At 41.6% G+C, this 20,356-nt stretch overlaps 2 protein-coding genes across 4 annotated transcripts; one reads left to right on the top strand and one right to left on the bottom strand.

The window, feature by feature from the left end:
- Positions 1-229: 229 nt before the first annotated feature.
- Positions 230-11,235, bottom strand: LOC102686393 (guanylate-binding protein 1-like). 2 transcript variants are annotated; one of them, XM_015341773.2, is made up of 11 exons: positions 11,074-11,234; positions 8,967-9,080; positions 7,935-8,151; positions 6,137-6,264; positions 5,587-5,696; positions 5,028-5,215; positions 4,289-4,531; positions 3,492-3,763; positions 2,441-2,653; positions 1,759-1,855; positions 230-1,028 (listed from the first exon to the last, which is right to left on the bottom strand). In XM_015341773.2, exons 1-11 carry the CDS (start codon positions 11,098-11,100, stop codon positions 694-696), a joined length of 1,944 nt encoding a protein of 647 aa, XP_015197259.2. In that variant the 5' UTR covers positions 11,101-11,234; the 3' UTR covers positions 230-693. The 2 variants fall into 2 exon arrangements, with proteins under 2 accessions (XP_015197259.2, XP_015197263.2); XM_015341777.2 differs by lacking the exon at positions 230-1,028 and adding an exon at positions 1,038-1,509 and having other exon boundaries at positions 11,074-11,235.
- A 329-nt stretch (positions 11,236-11,564) lies between these two features.
- LOC102686593 (uncharacterized) lies at positions 11,565-19,574 on the top strand. Of its 2 annotated transcripts, none has more exons than XM_006625615.3 (3): positions 11,565-12,528; positions 13,494-14,030; positions 14,946-19,574. In XM_006625615.3, exons 1-3 carry the CDS (start codon positions 12,000-12,002, stop codon positions 15,896-15,898), a joined length of 2,019 nt encoding a protein of 672 aa, XP_006625678.2. In that variant the 5' UTR covers positions 11,565-11,999; the 3' UTR covers positions 15,899-19,574. The 2 variants fall into 2 exon arrangements, with proteins under 2 accessions (XP_006625678.2, XP_015198740.2); XM_015343254.2 differs by having other exon boundaries at positions 13,491-14,030.
- Positions 19,575-20,356: the final 782 nt, after the last annotated feature.

Genomic DNA, 20,356 nt, shown 5'->3' with positions numbered 1-20,356 from the left:
GTGAGTTGCTAATGAAGTGTGTCTTAACATGCAGGTTAACAGGAAGGTACAGTAGAAATGCTTTGTAACTCAGCACACTGGGAGTCTGGCATTGACTACATGCAACACTTTCAGACAGGAAAAAGTGAAATCCATCATGGATATAAAGATGCAGATACTTATTGTGATTGAAAAAATGCAGTAAAATAAGTTATGTCCATCTACCCCTTAAAAATATCAAAGAAACATGAATGTTTTAAAACCTTCATTGAACAAAGGAATACATGTGAAGTACTGAACCCCTTTCCCATTTGCACTTTAAACTGGGTTTACAGGCACTGCGAAAAAACAAAAGTACATCTTTGTGTGAGGCTGATTTTGCATTAGCACATGAACAACTTGTAAACCTTTGAAAACTAAAGAAGAAAGAAGGAGATCTGAGCAGCAGATTTACCACTGGTACGTGAGAAATAATAAATGGACATACTGTATTCCATCAGATCAAATTCACCACAAAAAATAGATGATCAAAGGGAAAAAAAACGTAATTGAGCAACAAGGATTTTGTTTTCATTTTTCTACATTGCATCGCCACAGTGAACAGAATATTTTGAAAGCAAAGGTGGCAAGTTAAAATGACATTACACTTCAATTAAATACGACCATCTTCAAAAACCCACTATCCCACTGCTGTCCTGAACTCTCTAACTTGCTTCAGTAAAACCAACTGAAGACCCACTGCAAAAGCTTCTTAAATGTTTCAAAATAAGATTTCCTTTGCTCCTCCTGATGATGTTCATAGTTTTCTATTTCCCATTTCATCCGTTCCCAGTCTTTTTTACTCCCTTCTTTCTCATAGTCCTCCTGTTCTTGCTTCTTCCTGTTAATGATGTCTTGAGCTCTCTTAGTCATCCCCTGAGTGATTTCTTCATTTTTCTCCTCCAGCATTCGAATGGCCTCCTCCTTCTGCTTCATTTTCTCCTTCTCTTCCACCTCTCTTTCTCTCCTCGCCTTTTCCTTTGATTCTTCCTGCTGCTCTTTAAGGCGCTCTTGTCAGGGGTTGAAGGAAGGGCAAGAGAATACACACAAGACAATTCTCACCCAGAAATATCACTGCCAAGTGACTTGTTAGGTGTGGAACTTCAGTTGTAATGCAGAACTAAGCAGGAGATATGATTTTGAAATATACAGATGTATCAATCTAATCAATGTCTCTGTAAGCCTACACCATACTTACACATTTAAGGATGGAGAAGTGCAGAAAGTGATTGACAGGAAAAACATGACAGATTTTGACATTAACAAAACATTCTGAACTGAGCTGCGAAAAGTGAAATTCTGAAAAAAGCACCAAGAGATACTTAATACCTACATGCTAGCTTCTAAAATCCAGTGTCTAGTTCACAAAGAATAAAATGTATAAAAGCTTCAATTGTTTCTGTCTCGAGAGCTATAGTTTCAAAACTATATGTCACAGAAATGTTTGTAATACAGGGAAAGTTGGCTCCTTTTTCACTTTCCCTCAGGTCTCTAAGAGATAAAACAGAAATTTGAATCTTAATTTGTATAAAAACAGGTCTTTTAACTTTAGCTCACATTTTGTTTCCGGCAGCCCACTGAAACCATCTCTGGGCCATTTCTTGGGCTGATCCACATCATATGGAAAACCAGAGAGGCCAACTAAGCAGCAAATAAGCTTAATGAACAATTAGTTCCACTGCTTGACATCAAATGTTAAGGTTGTAAAATATTACAATGTAAAAAATGCTTCTTTCTTACCTTTCACCTCTGCCTGTTGTAACAAAGTATCTGCTCTCTGTATGTTCTTAGAGTAAGAATTAATCTGCTGCAAGAATATGTCCAGAACTTTGCTTGCCTAGACAAAAGAGAAAAACAGTCCCTATGGTCTATGAAGGGACAACGGGAGAGAGACATTTTTGTCATTTTCAGAATTCTGTTTTCTCTATGATGAGAGAAAGACCTTCAGCTTAATCCAGAGTGTGTTACTTTAGGTAATGGTTTAAGTTTCAAATCAAGAGAGATCCTTAACGAAAGTCTAAGTATATCTCTAGGTAGGCTTCAGTTTTTAAATGATTCTTAGAATGTTTTGTGTTCCAATTGTAACCAACGTTTCAGTTTTGGTTGTTAAGCCTAATTCATTTAAGCCTTTTTGGACACCTGGCAAAGGCTTAACAAAATTATGTGTTTCCCCCTTTTTATTTTCTGGATTAAACCTTTACAGTACTTATGCCTTTGCAGTCAACAGTCGTTGTTTCAGCTCCTCACTCAAACATTTTACTCCCCTGAGTTCACAACACCAGTATCTTTGATGAAATTTTCTAGAACTTAAATCTCTTTATAAAATTCTCCTGTGCTCACAATGAAAGAGACACAAGAGTTTTCTCTTGTACATCTGTTAGTTTTCTTATTGATGTTGACACAGAAATGTAAAATACCATACCAGGACTTCTCCCTCCACCCTTGCATTGTATTTCTTTACAGTATCTTCTACGTCTGCTGTGAAGTCTCCATATCCCCCTGGTTTGATATAGTATCCAGAAGTAAGGCGTTCTTTCACAATGCTTTCTAATTCCTTCAGCACTGATGTGCACCTTTTTTCTGACTCAGTCTCAATATTATGGCGTAAATCTTCATACTTTTCTTTCAAGGCTCTCTGAAAGTGAAAAAGACAAATGGCTACAGGTGTCAAGGCACTCTGCATATGGTAATAGGATAGTTTCCAATCCAACACAAACAGAAAATAGAAAAAAGCCAGCTACAGTCTGCATTTGACTCTTTTACAATCGAAGAAAGAATTCAAGTGTTATTTCTGATCATTTAAGTAAAATATTTTAGGACAGCATAAATGACACAAGTACAGTGGATAGGGTGTTTTAAAGATTAATTAAAAAAATAATGGATATAAAGTGTTAAGTTATTCACATATATTTACGCATAGCTATACTGTATATACACATTATGCTTAATAATAGATCATATTGAATTCATAGTTATATATTTTAACATACAGGAAGCTAATTCCTGTATTTTTCATTATCATTCTCAAGTACAATATAGACAGTCTAATTAATTCAAGGTCTTTTAGATATCACAATATGGCAGTAAATAAACAAGGCCCATGTCCCTGAATTTAGCCAACCTTATTTTCAGTCCAATCAGGATAATTGTGTTTTAAATACAACATCTGGAATTCAAATTGGTAATTCGGTGTTGGGAATGTTATTTTAAAACAATAATCAGTTTTGGTTTCTTATGAATCAGCTCAGTATTTTTTGTCTAAGCAGCGGTTGTTTTTGTTGTATGACGAGACCATTGCTGTTTTAGTCAGTTCATTTAATAATTATACAAAATCTTAAAATTAATTTATAACACCCAGATTTAGGCCTGAATCTCAATCTAAATCCTAAAATGAAGGCCTGAATGCCCCTCTAACCAGAACGGACAGACAATTTTCTATCTTCTACTACAAGAGGACAGCTTCAATCACATACAAAAAGTTTCAGGTAGTAGGTGTGGTTTCTGTCCATCATGGAGTGCTTCAGGAAGATCTCAAGGGACTTGTTGAAGTGCTCAGTGTTCTGTTTAAACAGCTCCTCCAGGCTGGTTACAGGGGAGCTGTTCATGTGGCTGGTGTAATATGTCACAGCTTTCTCCACAGCCGCAGAGTTCTCAATATCAGCCAGCCTCTCCACAGCACTCTCCACGCACAGGCGCTGACCATGGTTCAGGGCCTGCACATATGTGTCCACTAAATTGCCCAGCACTGTGAATTCAAGGAAAGACTACATTACCCAAGATGCCAAGAACGTATACTTCTCAAGATCTGAATGTGATATGGTATGTCAAAGCAAAGGAAAACTGCATTACACAGAATTTCCAGACCAGGACAAACTTACTTGTTACACTACATTTTAAGATTAAAAAGAATTACAATAACTGCAATACCATTCAACCGAAACTACTCTTCCATGTACTGTCAGCAGTGTAAATATAAGTGAAATTAAATTGTCCAGCCCTATAAAAGACTTCAAATGCAAGCCTGTCTCTAAAGTTTATTTTAAACTTTTTGTATGACACTGGACACAACTGACAAGATAAGCAGGGAAAAGGATTATATATATTTTTAAAAACTTGCAATAATTTTCTGTGAATAATCTTTTCCTTAGGAAAATAGGAACAGTTATTACCCCACCCGTTTGTAAAATTTCAAAATCACAATATACAGGATCAGAGAAAATGATCATGATGACAGCAATTGGACCACTCTGCAGCCTTCGTGTAACCTCACCTCGGCCAGTCACATTATACGTGCCGTCCACATCTTTTGCTTTTGCTGTGTTATAAACATAACTTGAGAAATCTGCAAACTGTTTAACGAACAGCGGATCCATCTCGTGATCCTGCAGCTCCTCCAGTCTCTTCAGATTGGATGCCATTGTCGGAGTGACAAGTCCAAAGCAGTTCCGGGAAGGGAAGTATTCACGAATGCATCTTCGTAGGTCATTGAACTTTTTAGCTTTCTCATTAGTGTCTGAAATAGAAAAAAGTAGAAAAAATGTATAACACTGAGCAATTTTACATTGAGCTTGCTACTTGTGAGTTTTAAGAAAAACAGAAGAAAATGTAAATTTTTCTGACTTCTTCTCCCCCAATAAATACTTAAGAATGAGAATTCATTGGTTGCTTGGACAACTTGGAAAATAATTTTCTGCCTTCAATCCAGGATTAGCTCTCTGGCAAATTAAATTGACTGATCCGCCAACTAAAACCTAGAACTGTCCTGACTACCAGTTCCTTTCAAGAACTTGCTGTACATTTCAATTTTCAATCCAGAGACTGAATGAGATACAGTGTGGTATACTGAAGCTAAGAATCCAGAAAGATGTAGTAAAGATACGACTAAGCTTTGTGATAGAGGAACTGTGGCTTGCTTCTCTCCTGAGGTGGTTGTATGACACATTGAAACTGAAATACAGGTACTCAAGAAAAAATAAACAGTAACATTGCCTTAGGCAATGGAAACTCACATTTTTTTAACCTTAAAACGTGCTCCAGGTACTGGTCTGCAGTGACTGGCTTGCCATAAATCACCAGATCCAAGGTTAGGTCTCTGAGGATCCACACAAACTCGGGAAAGAAGGTTATAAAGTCACTCGTGCTGCTGCCATTGGTTTGGGTGTCTTTTTGAATCCACTGAGCAAGCTTAGTAACAAAGCTGGGAGATGTGTTAAGAAACATACATTTCTCTTTGGCTTCACAATCAACCTTAGAGTTCGGATGATTTCATTTTTTATCTTTTACAAAATCTGTGAAAACATTGGAATTTCTGATGAGGGTCAGACTGCAGAATATTTTCTAAAGAGTGATTTCTTCAGGCTCCACACCCGAAACGTTGTGTTTCCTTTCTTCCCTTTTTTCAGCATGGAATAAACCTATTACTTGATCCTTTATAGCCTACGCATGCTGACACAGCTAAACGTATAAGTTATAATAAGAATCAATAAATAAGGAGCCCTGAACAGATCACTTACACATCACTTGAACACCGCTGTTAAATCATGTACCTCACAATGAACTCAAGGATACTGTAGATCTTTTAATGAGTTCTGGTCAATATTTCCCACGCTGTTGTAGACAAACATACTACTGAGAAGAATGCCTAGTGTAAAGATCGAATGATCATTGTCGTCATCTCCCTGCAAGAGAGGAACCATCCTATAAGAAGCGGTGTTATCTTCAGCATAAGCACACAACAGGATCACAGGTTTATTCAGCTGCCAGGATCCTTTAATCAGCTGGGTATACTGGAGTAACTGAGAGCAATGCACTTTGCTCAAGGGCACAGGTAAGGGGGTCCAGAGCCACAGTCATTACTATATACTGACCCCACTTTTAAATATATTGATCAGGAAAATATTTTTTGCATCACATAACAAAGGTTTCAGTTTCATATTAAAAAAAATATTTAAGCAATTGAATTCCTTGGCAACACCTCATGCTCTTGCTTCAATAGCTCTGTAGATCCAGAGTTGTTGATCATTTGCTTGCCTGCTTTGACTTAGGTGGATAGAACTGCTGTTGGAAACACATACCCAACTGTGCTTTTGTTATTTCTGATGAAAACATGAAAACCCACCTTCTCTGGGTCTCCAAAGCCCTCTGTGTCCAGCAGGACCAGTTCGTGATCGGGGTTTGTGGGATGTCTCAAACACCACATCCAAATTCCTTTAGTGTGAGACTGAACAGTAGAACCTAACTGAAAACCTAGGTCAGAAAGGGCAAAAAAATCTGAGCTTTTTCAAAAAAGCAGGTACCAGCAGGGTTCTTGCAGAAAACGAAGACTCAAGGAATAACATCACCATCACTCTCCGCAGAAGACTTCAGTGCAGAAAGACATTAGAGCAGCAAACATGCTTTTTAATGGAAGTGACAGTCTCTCAGCCAGCATGACTCCCATTACAGATGGGAGATGCAACTATAGTAGACAACCAGGATGGACAACAGAGTCAGACAAACACAGCAAGACAGCTAACTTCGGACAAGGATGGAATCTCATAATGGCACATGAACGCAGTACAAATTATACACAGCTAGAGTCATGTTCACTGTCCTAGAACCTATTGTACCCTTCATGACCACACTGTTGCTATCCAAATGCTTCAGGAAGGAGTGTACCAGCTGGTAGCAATCTAACATGAATAGACTTTTTCAAAAGTTTTTTTTTCTTCTAACAACATCAGGATGAAGCTAGAAGGATTCACTCTAATTGCATAGTATTTTACATATATCAGGCTTCATTGACTGTGCTCCATTTTTAATCCTGATTTACAGCTTCATAGGGAAGGTCAATCCCTCCATCATATTACCTATATTGATGATGAACTGTGACCTACAGTATACTTGTTTTTTCCCATACCTATACAAATTTCTAATGTTTCAACCCACTAATGCTTCTCTATGAAACATACCACATACAGATAAAGAGATATTACAAGTAGGGAGCGGCGTCAGCATGCGTAGGCTCCAAAGGAACAAGTAAAGGTTTATTCCATGCTGAAAAGAGAAGAAAAGAAACACAATGTTTCGGCTGTGGAGCCTTCTGCAGGTGCGAGAAAGAGAGGAAAGTCAGCAGCTAATAAATCATGGGAGAACAAAGGACAGAAGTGGAGAGGAGGCGGGAGCAGGAGAGAAGCAGAGTGAGCAGTCAGGTAGAGTGAAGTTGAGATAGGGGTGAAGTCAAAACCTGCAGATGAATAGAGAGGATTAGAAGGAAACGAGTCTCTCAACTAAAGTCTGCTTTATTTATTAAAAACGTCCATTGAGATCTCTATTTTTTTTTTTAAATAGCTACCCCTGGGTGGCACTGATGCAGGCAAGACACAGTAAGCCACTTAAAGTAGGTGTAATTCGTAGGCAGGCTACAGTACGTCGCACATCCTGTGTTTCAATTTGATCATGAGTTCAGGATAAACACCCATGCTCTTACAAAACATCCCATCCCAGGACACAGCATCGTCTGTAATGCAAAGCTCCTGTTACCATTTGTGGGCATTGCTTTTGAATTTCTTATTGAAATGTTACAACGCAACTTATTTTCCTTGGATGCAGTACCTGAGTTGTCTAAGCCTGGAGTGGACCCAGGCCTGCCTAGCCCCTGAGATTTGGCCACATCAAACTTTGACGAATGCTTTCTGAATACCCCTCAAATCAAATTCCCATGCACTGTGTCCACATTAGCCTTAGCCTCTTAAGAGTAAAATTCACTTCAAACTCAGTAAGAATTTTGACCCATGTTATACCATGGAAGCCAAATTATTGCCTGAGCCCACTTCCAATGATCACAGACTGTCACACAAACACTGGTCTTTAGTTAGCTGGTGGGAAAGGTGCCACACATCCACCCAATGGAAACCTAACATCTAATGGTCCCTTACCTTTCTTCCTGCCAGCTAGTCGGTTCAGTAGGTAGGACTTTCCAGTTCGGGCTGGCCCAGCCACCGCAACAACCACTACTGGCCTATCAATCTCGGACAGCACCTGTAAGGCCTCCTGGTTGACAGAGAGCTTCCCATTCCTATTGATCACGAGCTCCATTGGATTCTCCATCTCTGGCCCAGGCTTTAATTCCAAGGTATTGTCATCATTTGCCAGCTAAGGTAAAGAGAGATACCCCAATCAGGGACACTCAGAACTCACCAGTAAACGTACATAACTAGATAACTAAAAAATGGGTTGAGACATTTGTGTCCTGGTTAACCAGTCCTAAGCCACTAGTAATAGTAGTTACTAGTCCAGCAGAATTTTATGGGACCTGAATGAAATAATGTGAACAAGGTTCAGGTTGTCAGTAGGTTGGTCATCCTTTGTCAGTTTGGTCGTGATATTATAAATCAGTATGTTGGCTTATAAAACTGTTTGCACTAGCAAACCTTAAGATAAACTTGATATTTTAGGTCACATTGTAAATGTCACTTTTTTTTTCTACATGCCTCTGTGTGAAACTATTCACAAAAATACCTTGAAGATGGCGATGATGCACAATCCTCCTATAAATTTGTAGAAACTTAATTGATTCATTTTATTTTCCAGTCCATGATTACTAATTCAATGCATGCGTAGGCTGCAAAATAAAAAGTAATAGGTTTATTCCATACTGAAAAGAGAAGAAAGAAAACACAATGTTTTGGCTATGGAGCCTACTTCAGGTGTTAGAAGGCTCCACAGCTGAAATGTTGTGTTTTCTTTCTTCTCTTTTCAGCATGGAATAAACCTTTTACTTGTTCCTTTGAAGGGAGAAGTTAACATGCTTCCAGATTTTGGCTTCCAGGTCTGTGACTCAACTGGACCAGGGCTGGACTCTCCTGTAACATACTCTGTTAACTGAAGGCATACCAGATTGTTTTTCTGTGTGCAGTATGTATTTGGAATTTCTCACAACAAATCTTCCATGTGCTTTCCTCACTCACCATCTCCCCCTGATCTGTGCAAGACTTCTCTTCTGCTTCCCTGGAGCAAGTAGCCAGGAAGGGGAAAGTGTGGAATGATGAGGATCCCAGCACAGATACCAGGATGGAGCAGAGCTGAAAAACACTCCCTGAAGTCAGTAAAGTTTACCCTGATTTCAAGATTTATCTTTCAACATTAACAAAAACACTTTTTAACAGTCCACTCATTCATGATTAGGTTCCTAACACTGAATTTCAAATTTCAATGTGGTTGATAGTAATTAATAGTAATTCCTGGGGCGCTATCTGCGTGGAGTTTGCATGTTCTCCCCCAGTCCGTTTTGGTTTCTTCTGGGTGCTCTGGTTTCCTCCCCCAGTCCAAAGACATACTGGTAGAGTAACTGGCTTCTGGGAAAGTTGGCCCTGGTGTGAGTGTGCATGTTTGTGTCTGGCTGGCCTGTGATGGAATGGCATCCTATCTAGGGTGTATCCTGCCTTGCACCCATTGCCTGCTGGAGTAGGGTCTGGCTTCCCCCACAGATCTGTACTGTACTGGGTAAAGTGGTTTAGAAAACGGATAAATGAATGATTAGCAGTGATTAGTAGTGGTATATGTACAATTGAATGCACCTACTTACTGAGTATTTGTATAATTTATTTATGAATGAATTAAAACTGAGAGAAAAATTAGAAAGTGTCTTTTCACTGTCAGTCCCTCATGTTTTTATACATCATTAATTTACTTTCCAGCTATACAGTATAAGACTGAAAGTTTTCATGTCTGAAGTATAAGCTTACTCTTCAAAGGTAAATTCAATCTGTATAGTTTATTCAGATAATGACGCATGCCCAGCTTCTAGACATGACAGCCATGATCTATGAAACAGAGGTGTATGAGATGTATTCACACGGATTTCTGGAATTGGGTTTTTCGGGAAGTGTATCTTATAAAGGAATCGTGTGTAATTGGAACAGATCTTGAGAATCTGATTGGGTAGGTCATGAAAAGTTACCACATTACCAGTTTCTCGCTCCTCAGATTCAGCAGGTTTCTGACTACCTAAATCAATTATTATTTTAACACGGAAGACATATTTCACGCACAGATCCCTAATATTTCATGTTCACGTGTCCAGTTTCTGTAAACTTCCGTGCGTCGGTTTAAAACGTAGAAGTTGTCTGACAGGTTTACAAGCGAGCGTGTATCTCGTACAAAACAAGCAGAAACGAAATTTCGAATGGGAAATTGAAAGTTTTCTTTTTTCTGTAAATTTCAAGACTGCCGAACATAGGGATACAAAAATATGACTGAGATGCAAAATATTAATCTCTATTGAGGTACCTCTGCACCAATCTCAAAGTTATTGTTTTTTTTTTTTTTGTGTGTGTAAATGGCAGCAAGGTGAATCAGTATTGGAGTTACAATTTTTAGGAATGAATGAGACAACTTCATTATCACAATGTCCAGTCAAGAGTGGTCATTTGTCTCCATTCAGTTTCTCCGGAAAACTCTCTAGTGACGAAACATGCCCGCGCATCTTTTCTAAAGCATCCGTCGGGAAATCGAAACTTAACTCGCCTTAAAACTGAGCTCGCAACAGTCAGTGCATACCGTGTTTTTATCTATTGTTATTCTTTAACTAAAATGATCAGGACTGGTTTATTAAGTCAAATGAATTTTATATAAAATAGGCGATGGTAACTGTTATGTAACAGTTTAGAATCCGGTATAATAAGTATTGAAATAATTTCTTCACATCTACAGTATGTGTCGCTCTGTGTTACAGAAATCCCAAAGAACCTTCATCAATCAATTAAATAATAGGACCGACTTCATCCACACCTGAAGTACAGCCCCCACTCGATTAATCCCACTACATAAAAAAGTCACAATTATCAAGTGATAAATATTTTAGAATTCACAGAACTTTGGAAAGGTCAGGTTTTAAAAGCCCAGAGTAATTACAGTTATGTACAGTATGCCTAAAACAGACCCAAGCTGTTATTTTGTAAAAACAATGCCATGGACACGAAAGTATTCAAAAGGATACCTCTCATGTGCCTCGACATACAGTGATCAATAGTAGAGATAGCAATGGTTGTATCGATATTAATTAAATGACCTTACCAGCAGAAATCCAGTTTCATAGTGCATCTTTCTCGCTTTCAATTTTTAACACCTCCACCAGACAGCCACAACGGAGTAACACAATGAACAAACAAATGAGAAAAGAGCATCTGTACCGGATTTTCAATTTAGACCTGCGGCTGCAAGGCGTGAACTACTGTAACACTGCCTCTGGCACTCGTCAGTGCTGTAATCCGATCTCACCCAAGAACTGCTTGGTCATTACTATTTTCGGGGAAATGTTTGTTATCACATGCTATGTGTCAATATAAGAAAATACTTCTACAGCAATTTTAAAGGATTTTAACTGTACAGTTGGTTTTGGTTTGAGGTAAAGGAGAAACCCATCACTTTTTATGAGTTATTTTATTCCACTGAAGAACCTAGGTTTTTATGTCGTGATGACCATGAGTTTGTTCTTCCCGAAACCCTGACACAAACTTTGATATACAACATATGACATCAAAACATACATCCAAGGCGTTTAATTAATACATGAAAAAGATAGGAAAGACAATACAGCCTAGAGATACTTGTTAAAAAGCAGGGATGGAGGAAAGTCTCAGGGGGCGCTGTAGTTGAGAGCAGTAAGACGATTATTTTTGCTCTTCTCTTTTTTTTTAAGAATGAAACGACGAGGAAATTACAACAAGGAAAAGAAGAGCTGTTGACATTTTTCTGGCGTCAAAATCAAGTGATAAAACTGAATGCCTTAATGATCTGTCGCTACGGTTATTCTTTTGTCTGAGCATTTCACTGAAACCGTTCACTGCGTCGTGTGTCCTACACACTGTCTGCTGTAGCCTTGCTTTGCTACAGCTACAGTACTGCTTGCTCCTGATGTACAAGAACTGTACTGCTACAACAGTACTGCTAAGCCGTTAACAGCTCGTAAATCGCATTTTAGACTGGACTGCGGACTCGCAATGAACTGTCCGGCTTCGGAAATGGGCGAGATCATTACGTCGCAGAGGAGTGACAGCTTTCCTTCTCCTGTCCAAAACAAGGATCAAGATGTCATCAGGGCCGACGCGCTTCTCAAAGCCATTATGTCGGAGCTTATCGACAGCAAATTCGCTGTTTTCCAAGTCAAAATGGACGAGAACGGCAAGGAGATGGCGAACCTGAGGCTCCGGGTGGAAATCGCCGAGAGCGAGCTGAGCGCACTGCGGGGATACATCTTGACTTCCGCGGACAAGGCTGCGGCGCTACGTGTGCCCTCATCCTCCAGGAGCCGCGTCGGCAGCCCGAAGAGAGACCTGCGCACCAGGAGAGTGCTCTCGGCGAAGTCGCTCGCTGGAAAGGTCGCCTCTTCCACACCCGCACCCCAGACTGGGGACAGTCCTCCGCGGGCAACCCCAAACTGTCAGACTGAGGCTCTGTGGGAAAATCACACACCGACCTGCCGCGGCGAGAACAGGGGTATCCCCGCTCCCAGACTGGAAACGGAGAAAGGTGAGATTGTTTTCAATTCAGCATCACTGATGTAAAAAATCCTGTATTGCTCCACAGATTTTTAATGAGAAATTTCATTTAATTTCCTACGGGCTTCCTTTCAAAGCATTTTAGATTTTAAAGTGGCTCCTATCTGAGTAAATATCTTAAACGCTCTAAACAGTATTTAAAAGTGCCTAAAATATTTACCATTCAGCTGATCCAAATGAAAGTGTGATAAGCCAGATTTGGTTTAGTAAAACACTGCGAATAATGTGAGTGCATAATTTGTAGTATAGTTACGACTGTTTCCTATTTTTACAAGTGTGTTATACGCGAATCTATTTTATAAATATCGGTAGGCTTGGATTTATAGTCATCAAGATTTAATACATAATAAAACTGCTAATGGAAGAATTACAATAAGATGTGAATTACAGTATTTCCACATTATATTAAGATAACTCATGATGTATACTGTACGTAAAGCATAAAAGGAGTTCGAATGAAATATTCTCGGAGAAGGTAAAAACTTAGGGAAAACGTTTTAATACTGTTATTAATACAATTATCGGTCTTCATTTCTGAGGAGTAACTTTTCACGTGCTTTGATATTATGGCAAGCCGGGTCATACTGTACCTACCGAACAGAGGACCACAGAAAATCGGTTTTCTGATCTCATGTGAGCATTTTTGTGTAAATGTACAAGTACAGTAGTTCCAAATTGTAATAAAAACATCACAGGTCTAAATTAGCATAATGAACGACATCTTGCAAAATCCTGGAAGCGAAAACGATCGTGATCCGTTTTCACGCAGAAGGCTTGAGTTGATATCAGATGACGTTTACTGTAGCTTGTGTGTACATCCTGGACATGTACCGTTCTACTGCCTGCCTTCCTGACAACCAGCAGCTGTTTGTTAGGCTGCAACAGAGGCAGAACCCTCAGCATTGTCTTGTGACTTTCGCTTCTGTGTGTTAGCAGGTCTGCATGCCCAAGAGGACACGAGCAGAGAAGCAGCTCCAAAACAAGAAAAGAAGTGGATACCTTTTGCCAAAGGCAACACGTTTCCCCAGATAACGAGAGTCCAAGGAAACGGGGACCAAGGACACAGGGAGAGGTGCGGAGAGGATCAGGAGTTAGTGCCATGCAGCGTAAAGGAAGAAGATGCCGAGATGGATCTGAACATCATACAGGTCCCAGTGCTGGAATCGGGATCGGAATCAGGGGACGAGCTCGGCGTCTCCCAGCCTGTGTGTGAAGGAGATGCTTCTCCACTGGATTCTGCCTTCTTCCTCGGGAACGGGACTGCTGCTGGAGCCATGATTCCACGGAAGCAGCAGATGGGAAGTCCCACGGCAGGGTGCCCCAGAAACAGTGGCGTGTCCCAGGGGGACCCCCGTCTGGATTGTGTGTCTGGCTGCGACGAAATGGGGCGTCTAGTGAGGGAGCTGTCCTGCCAGGATCCCATGACACAGGAGGGCGGTCCTATATCTTTGCCAGCTGCAGATGGTGGAGCAAGTGAGTACGCAAGCAGTCGTGATGAGTGTCCCCCCGCGCCTGCTGGGGTTTGATTCCGGTCTCTCGCTGACTCCGAGCACGCGGAGCTTCACTAGAGAGTGGATAACTCCGTTAAACCAAAAGATCAGTCCACTGCCCTGGCAGAGTTTTACATTCTGCCTAGATATCTGAAGCAGGTGATGTCACTTCTGTAACTGGCTCAGCACACTGAGCCCCGTTACTCTTCCCCTCTAAATTCCTCTTTTGCTCTTTGCTTTTGCTCAGAGAAATCCAAGTCACGGCACCCCCTACTACATAGACTCTGGGCACACAGAGCTTCACTTCCTAGACAACAGATAACTCCTCTACAGTAAAAGACCAGGTCCTGTACTGCCTAGATTTGAGAGGGTGTGACATCACACCTGTAACTCGCTCAGTGCGCTGAGCCCTGTTACACAGAAATCAGGAAGCTGTTGGCCATCTGGGCAGATATTTAAGCTGACAGCCGTATGCAGAAGGCATTGTCCTTCTCTGTAGGCAACTCACATTTTTGTTGAGAAAGTAAATAACTAGATAAAGTAGGCAGGCAGTGTGATGATATAATTAAAAGTGGAATAAAGAAAACAACTATCTCTAGTTATTAATGTGTATTATGCATTTCTGGTTATTTCATGGTGATAAAAATACAGAAAAAGGTGAGAATGGGTATACCGTACACTGAGTAAAAGTCAACACTAATGCTGGCTAGATAAAAATTCAGAGCTGAGCTCAGGATACAAGATATGAGAGCAGAATAGTCTGAACAGTTACAGAGAAGGTAAGCGAAAATGTCCAGGCTTGACCTACAGAGAAGCCCTCAGGAGAGTTGAAGAATTATAATGTTTAAAGTAATTTAACTGAGTTGCTATTAGATCATGCCTGTCTGTCATGTTTCAGAAGTGGAAACGGAGCATTGCCTGGAGGTACCTATCAAAGAAGCACTGTCTGATCAGCATGAACAGAATCTGCCGCCCGAGACAGGCAGCAGCCCTCACCCTGTTCCTGCCCCCTTCTCCAGACAGCCGTCCCCCTCTGCCTCCGTCCCGTGGAACTACGGTCTCCAGCCCTACCAGCCCGTCCCCAACGTGTCTGCCCTTTCCTTGCTCCCCTCCATGATTTTACCCTCCGGAAAATACTCCGGAGCGGGGGCAGGCTCGCAGCAGCCCGCGGAGCCCACACAGTGCCAGGCGGATGGTGGCGGTAATGCAGGCACGACTGGCATGCTGCGAAACCTCCAGCACGTGTACGCTGGCGAGAGCTTCTGGCGCCAGGACTTGAATCCGTCACAGCACTGCAACAAGCCCTGGACGCCCGGCGTTGCGGGGGCGTCGGGAGAGGCCTATCTCTGCACTGAGTGCGGGAGGACCTTTAACCTCTTGGGCAACCTCAAAGCCCACCAGAGGCTCCATGCTGGCGACGGGAGGCGGCGGGACCTCTCCGCTGAGGACCTGGATGAGCACGGGAATGCCCAGAAGCCGGCGTACCGCTGTACTGAATGCGGGAGAGGGTTCGGTCACTACCGTAGCCTACAGCGCCACTGGAAGACCCACACTGGGGAGAGGCCCTATCACTGCGGGGAATGTGGCAAGGACTTCCACCTCCTGGAGTCCCTGAAGGCCCACCAGAGGATCCACACGGGGGAACGGCCCCACGTCTGTGCCGAGTGCGGGAAGAGGTTCAGCGAAGTCCAGAACCTGCGGGTCCACATGCGGATCCACTCCGGGGAAACTCCCTACCCCTGCGCCCAGTGTGGGAAAAGCTTCCGCCAGTTCCAGCACCTCAAGAGGCACCGTCTTGTGCATGCCAAGCCTCCCCTGCCCCTGGGTGCCCGAGTAGGGGTTCACGAATGAGAGCCTGCCCTCTGGGAGCTTGCGTTGGGCCAACCCCCAGATACACCCTCTGGGAGGAATAAAATATTGCAATCCCCGGGAGTTGGCAAGTGAACAGAAAGTAATGTGTTGGTTAACTTTATAAACTCCTTTTCTCTAGCGCAGGGAAGTTACCGTTACCTGTTAAAGATCCTCAAGGACATGAGAGAGACTAGGGAATCGCCTTCAGCCCGTCACACACGTGTGCTTTTCACTAGTGTTTTAGCCTTGAAGTTGCACATTTCCTGAAATATTTAAGGCCAAACCTTGATCCATCCGTACCCTGCAAATCCATTTCTCTATGGGTCTCTGAGCTGGAAGACAGGGATGTGTCTGAGGAACAGAGCAGTTGTGAAGCCAGCAGATGAAGGACTGTTGGGGCAGACTTGCAGTTTCATTCTCAGAACAGCTGGGACTCTGCAGGAATTTTCCTTCCGTATCTGAAGATCTCTCTCACTTCTTCGACCTGCCCCGTCATGGTCACACACATGATCATTGTCCCCACACTGCCTCTACTGGCGTGCCTCACTGGTGTCCTGTCCGGATGGACTGTGGACCTGGAAGACGATTCACTCTATGCATGTTACGAATTGTAACTTGCATGAATTGAACACATCGGACGTAGAAATGAGCGGATTTAATTAACTAAAATGTACAAAATCCACGTGGAGGAAATGACCGGCCATCACTCTACTGTCTATGATTATGGAACCAGACTTGGCTGTTTGGCTGCTTGAACTGGAACATCCTTATAATGAGCTGCCAGAGCTAAAAAACCATCAAACATGCATGCTGCTCTCCTTTCAGCTACCTATTCTAATACTTTTAATATTGTTTTTTTTAATATTACACTATTGTCACTCTGTGGATCTGAAACCTGGAATGAAAACAAAGTGCATTTTCTTTTGAAATGAACCAAGCAATGGAACTCATCCAGCAGAGGTGTTCATGTGGAGTGAAGGATACTGTATGTCCTTTCACAGGATTCACAGGATTGCTTGTTGCAATCCAGACTAAATCACATCCACGTCCCCCTCTTATGTGATTGAGATTAGGTGTGATAATCCAGGACCACACAGCAGACACGCCTGCTATGTACCCACAGAGCCATGCATCACTCTTTACTGCCGTGTCTATCCTCCAAATTCAATTTAAACCACACATTCTGGGGTTCCTACATTCCTACTGTCTCTAAAGCTGATCTAGTAAGAAACAACATGTCATTCTTTTTGCACTGCAAACATCTTGACTTTTGTTCGGAGTTTATCTCACTCAATGTTTGATATTTGCTTGCATGCACTGTGGTTTTAGTTCAGGGTGTGTGGCAGGTAATTAGTGTTGTGTTGAAAGTCGTTATCGGTCTCAGTCCCTTCAAATGTGTTGGTGCATAGACCTCTAAAAAAGGCAAAGCAACCAATCTTGTGAAACTCCTAAAAGTAGTCACAACAAGACATGGCTTTATTATTAGGACTATGACCGCTGCCTTTTTCAACAGAAAAGTCAAACCACTTCTGATTTAAAAGACATCTTCTACGTTGGGATACCTAGTAGATTAGGCCATGCTACATTTACAGAAGTCATTTTTCACTAAGGTTTTTAGTCTAGGATAACCTAGACAAAGACAAAAAGTATGTTAAACAGTTGTAGTAATGGATGGAGAAGTAAAACTATATTTAGTATAGCATTAAAAAAGCCTGTCCCTTACACATGCAACAAATTCAAAGTTACTCTCAAGATCAAGATCATTTTTGCTGCAGGTGCACTAACAATATATGGGATAGACATGCCCTTGGTAAAGTCAATAACGGGGTTTACTGTGGGAGCCACAGGCTAGTAGAATGCCTGGCCTTCAATTCAAGCTGTACATCTGCGTGTTTCGTGACAGATTGCAGATGCTGTCTTGTTGGACTCTGTCCCAGTCCTCTCACAGCCCAGACAAGCTTGTGCCTTCTAAGAGGTCTTTGAGACCTGGATGCTACGTGTTCAAAGGGGCTCGAGACTGGTGTACCAGCAGCATGAGGACATGTGCTGTCCTCCTGGACTGCAGTCACTCATATCAAGAGGGGCCCACGAGGAGGGCAGCAAGAGTGAGATCCCCGGACATGTAGTGTAGTGTTGTGCTGTCAGGTTGCCAACAAGCACTCCAGGTTCTGTAGAGGTGAGCCACTCCTGCCTAGACCATCACACTTGGACCTCTCCATTGATTTTGGTGAGGTATTGTGGCTCGTGTTCTCCCAGATATTTTAGGCTGCAACATCTTGTCAGGTTAGAATTTGCAGGCTGTGTGCACAGCCTACCTGTGGCTGTGTAGACATCAGGCAACAGTGTGGTGACTGAGCCCTGCTTAAAACAGGCCATTGGCAGGCATTGGTGTTATTCTCTTGTTATGTGAGGGATGTTAGCTCCTTTTTGAGTTTTGTTTTCTGTATCCCCAGGTTAAATCACCTAATCACAGGTGTTCTGTCATTTTTCTGTACATGAACACATGCACGGGGTGATACAGGTAAAGGCTTATTCCATGTTGAAAGGAAAAGCAAAGCGATGCAATGTTTCATGCTTCTTAAAAAAGGCTTCACAGATGAAATATTGTTATTTACCTTTCAGGGTGGAATTAACCTTTACCTGTTTTTTTGCAGCCTACGCATGCTGTCATAGCTACCTACTTGACCTTCATGGAGTTATGTTTCTTTTGATGTTTAGTGTATTTTTTTTTCAGAAACCTATTTCGTGCTGCTGATTAAAGTTCCATTTTCAGACAGTGGTGTGAAGTGAGTGGTCGGCTTCACAAACTTATACCTTAGAAGTTACAAGTGTGGGTCTTACTTAATTTGGCCCAGGTCAATTTAGAGAGTGCAGCAGATGTTGAATGTAAATAGCCAGTCTGAAGCTTTAGATATAATAAATCAACCATTTACGTTCCTTATTTAAAACGCAAATTGAACCCTATAGTCCATGCAGCACTGCAGTTTTCCAAGCGGGCCCTGAAGGGACACTCGGTCAGTTTTCATTCTGGCTGAGCTCTAATTTCCAGTGCTAACTGATGGCGGAATCTCAGAAACTGGTACAGAGCTGATACCAATTATAAATCCCGTTTGACTCTTGAGAGCTGAAAGCAGATTTACAAGCATGCCCCAGATAGAAAACTAAAACCAATTGGCCTGTGATTAAGAATTCAACTGGAGCAGAAACCAGAAGACGTTGGTTTTGGCTCTTCCAGGACCACGGCTGGCAATCACTGGTGTATGTCATTAGCCTGCTGTGACAGTGTGAGTTGTAGTGGCCGTGCACAGTTGCCCAGGTGCAGCCTGGGTAGTGTAGGCTGGGAGCCTGCAGCATTTCATGTGACCTCTAAGGGCCACCAAAACCAATGTGAGAAAACTATTTTTTACATCAGCTGTCTGCACTGATTTGCTTCTTCATCTCTTCCTCTAAGACTTTTCCAAATCTATCATTACTACGATATTTATTTATTATGGCAAATAAGCAGAAACCACACCATAACATCTAGTATAATCTGAAGATCTACTGTATAAGAAAAACAACATCCAGGTGCCATTATCCAATACTTCTTGGGGGTTCGTGTGACTGCTTTACTTTTTTGAGGTAAAATCTGTTAATTCTGTTACAGTTTGGTAATTAATAAAGAAGAATCTTGAAACCCTGTTTTCTTTTGTCCTGATTTTGATAAATGTACTAAAAGTAGCTAACAAGGTGGCTACCATAATCCAACCGGTGAAATGATCTAAAGCAGACAAAAGCATGTACAGCTGCTGGTATTTTCCCCAGATTACCCTGTTTCTCACTTGAATAGAAGTTATATTTTGTATGACTAGTTTAAGAAATCCCTTTCAAGAACCTGAATTGCTCATCTTCAACATGAAATTAAATGATACACAATTTTAATAAAATAACTTAGACATATAACCGTGTAAACCTTCTTATTTACCTTATTAAATTGCCCCTCTGGGATGAATTAAGTATATTAAAATGAATTAACACAGTAAGTATGTAAAGCATGTAAATGATTATGTATGTTAATCATTGGTAAATTATCATTAAACAAAGTCGCATTTATTTTCTCTCTGGCTCTAGGTAAGTTCATGCCACCTCAGGTGTACTGGGGTTGTCTGTGATGTGAAAAGGGTATCATGGGAAAATTATGTTGTTGCTGGGGGAGGTGGTTAAAGACACACACAGACCCTGAAGCAGAATTTCAAAACCAATGTCTCTTGCATGTCCTTAAGCTGTAGGAAGTGCTTCCTCTCACATAAGATGACCTAAATAGTTCCTGAATATCCAAGATCGCATGTCATTTTAGGGGGACAAGTATTTCAGCATTGCACAGATATCACTTTCCAGGGCTTCAGTGGGCTTCACACCTGGTGTAATCTCCCATCTTCTTACCATACCAGATCCTCTAGAAAGGAGAATAAGTAAGGA

The sequence above is a fragment of the Lepisosteus oculatus genome, chromosome 2 (genome assembly GCF_040954835.1).
Source record: "Lepisosteus oculatus isolate fLepOcu1 chromosome 2, fLepOcu1.hap2, whole genome shotgun sequence".
Lineage (NCBI taxonomy): Eukaryota > Metazoa > Chordata > Actinopteri > Semionotiformes > Lepisosteidae > Lepisosteus > Lepisosteus oculatus.
Note: the sequence above shows the minus strand (reverse complement) of the source record. Positions and strands in the feature narration are given on the sequence as shown.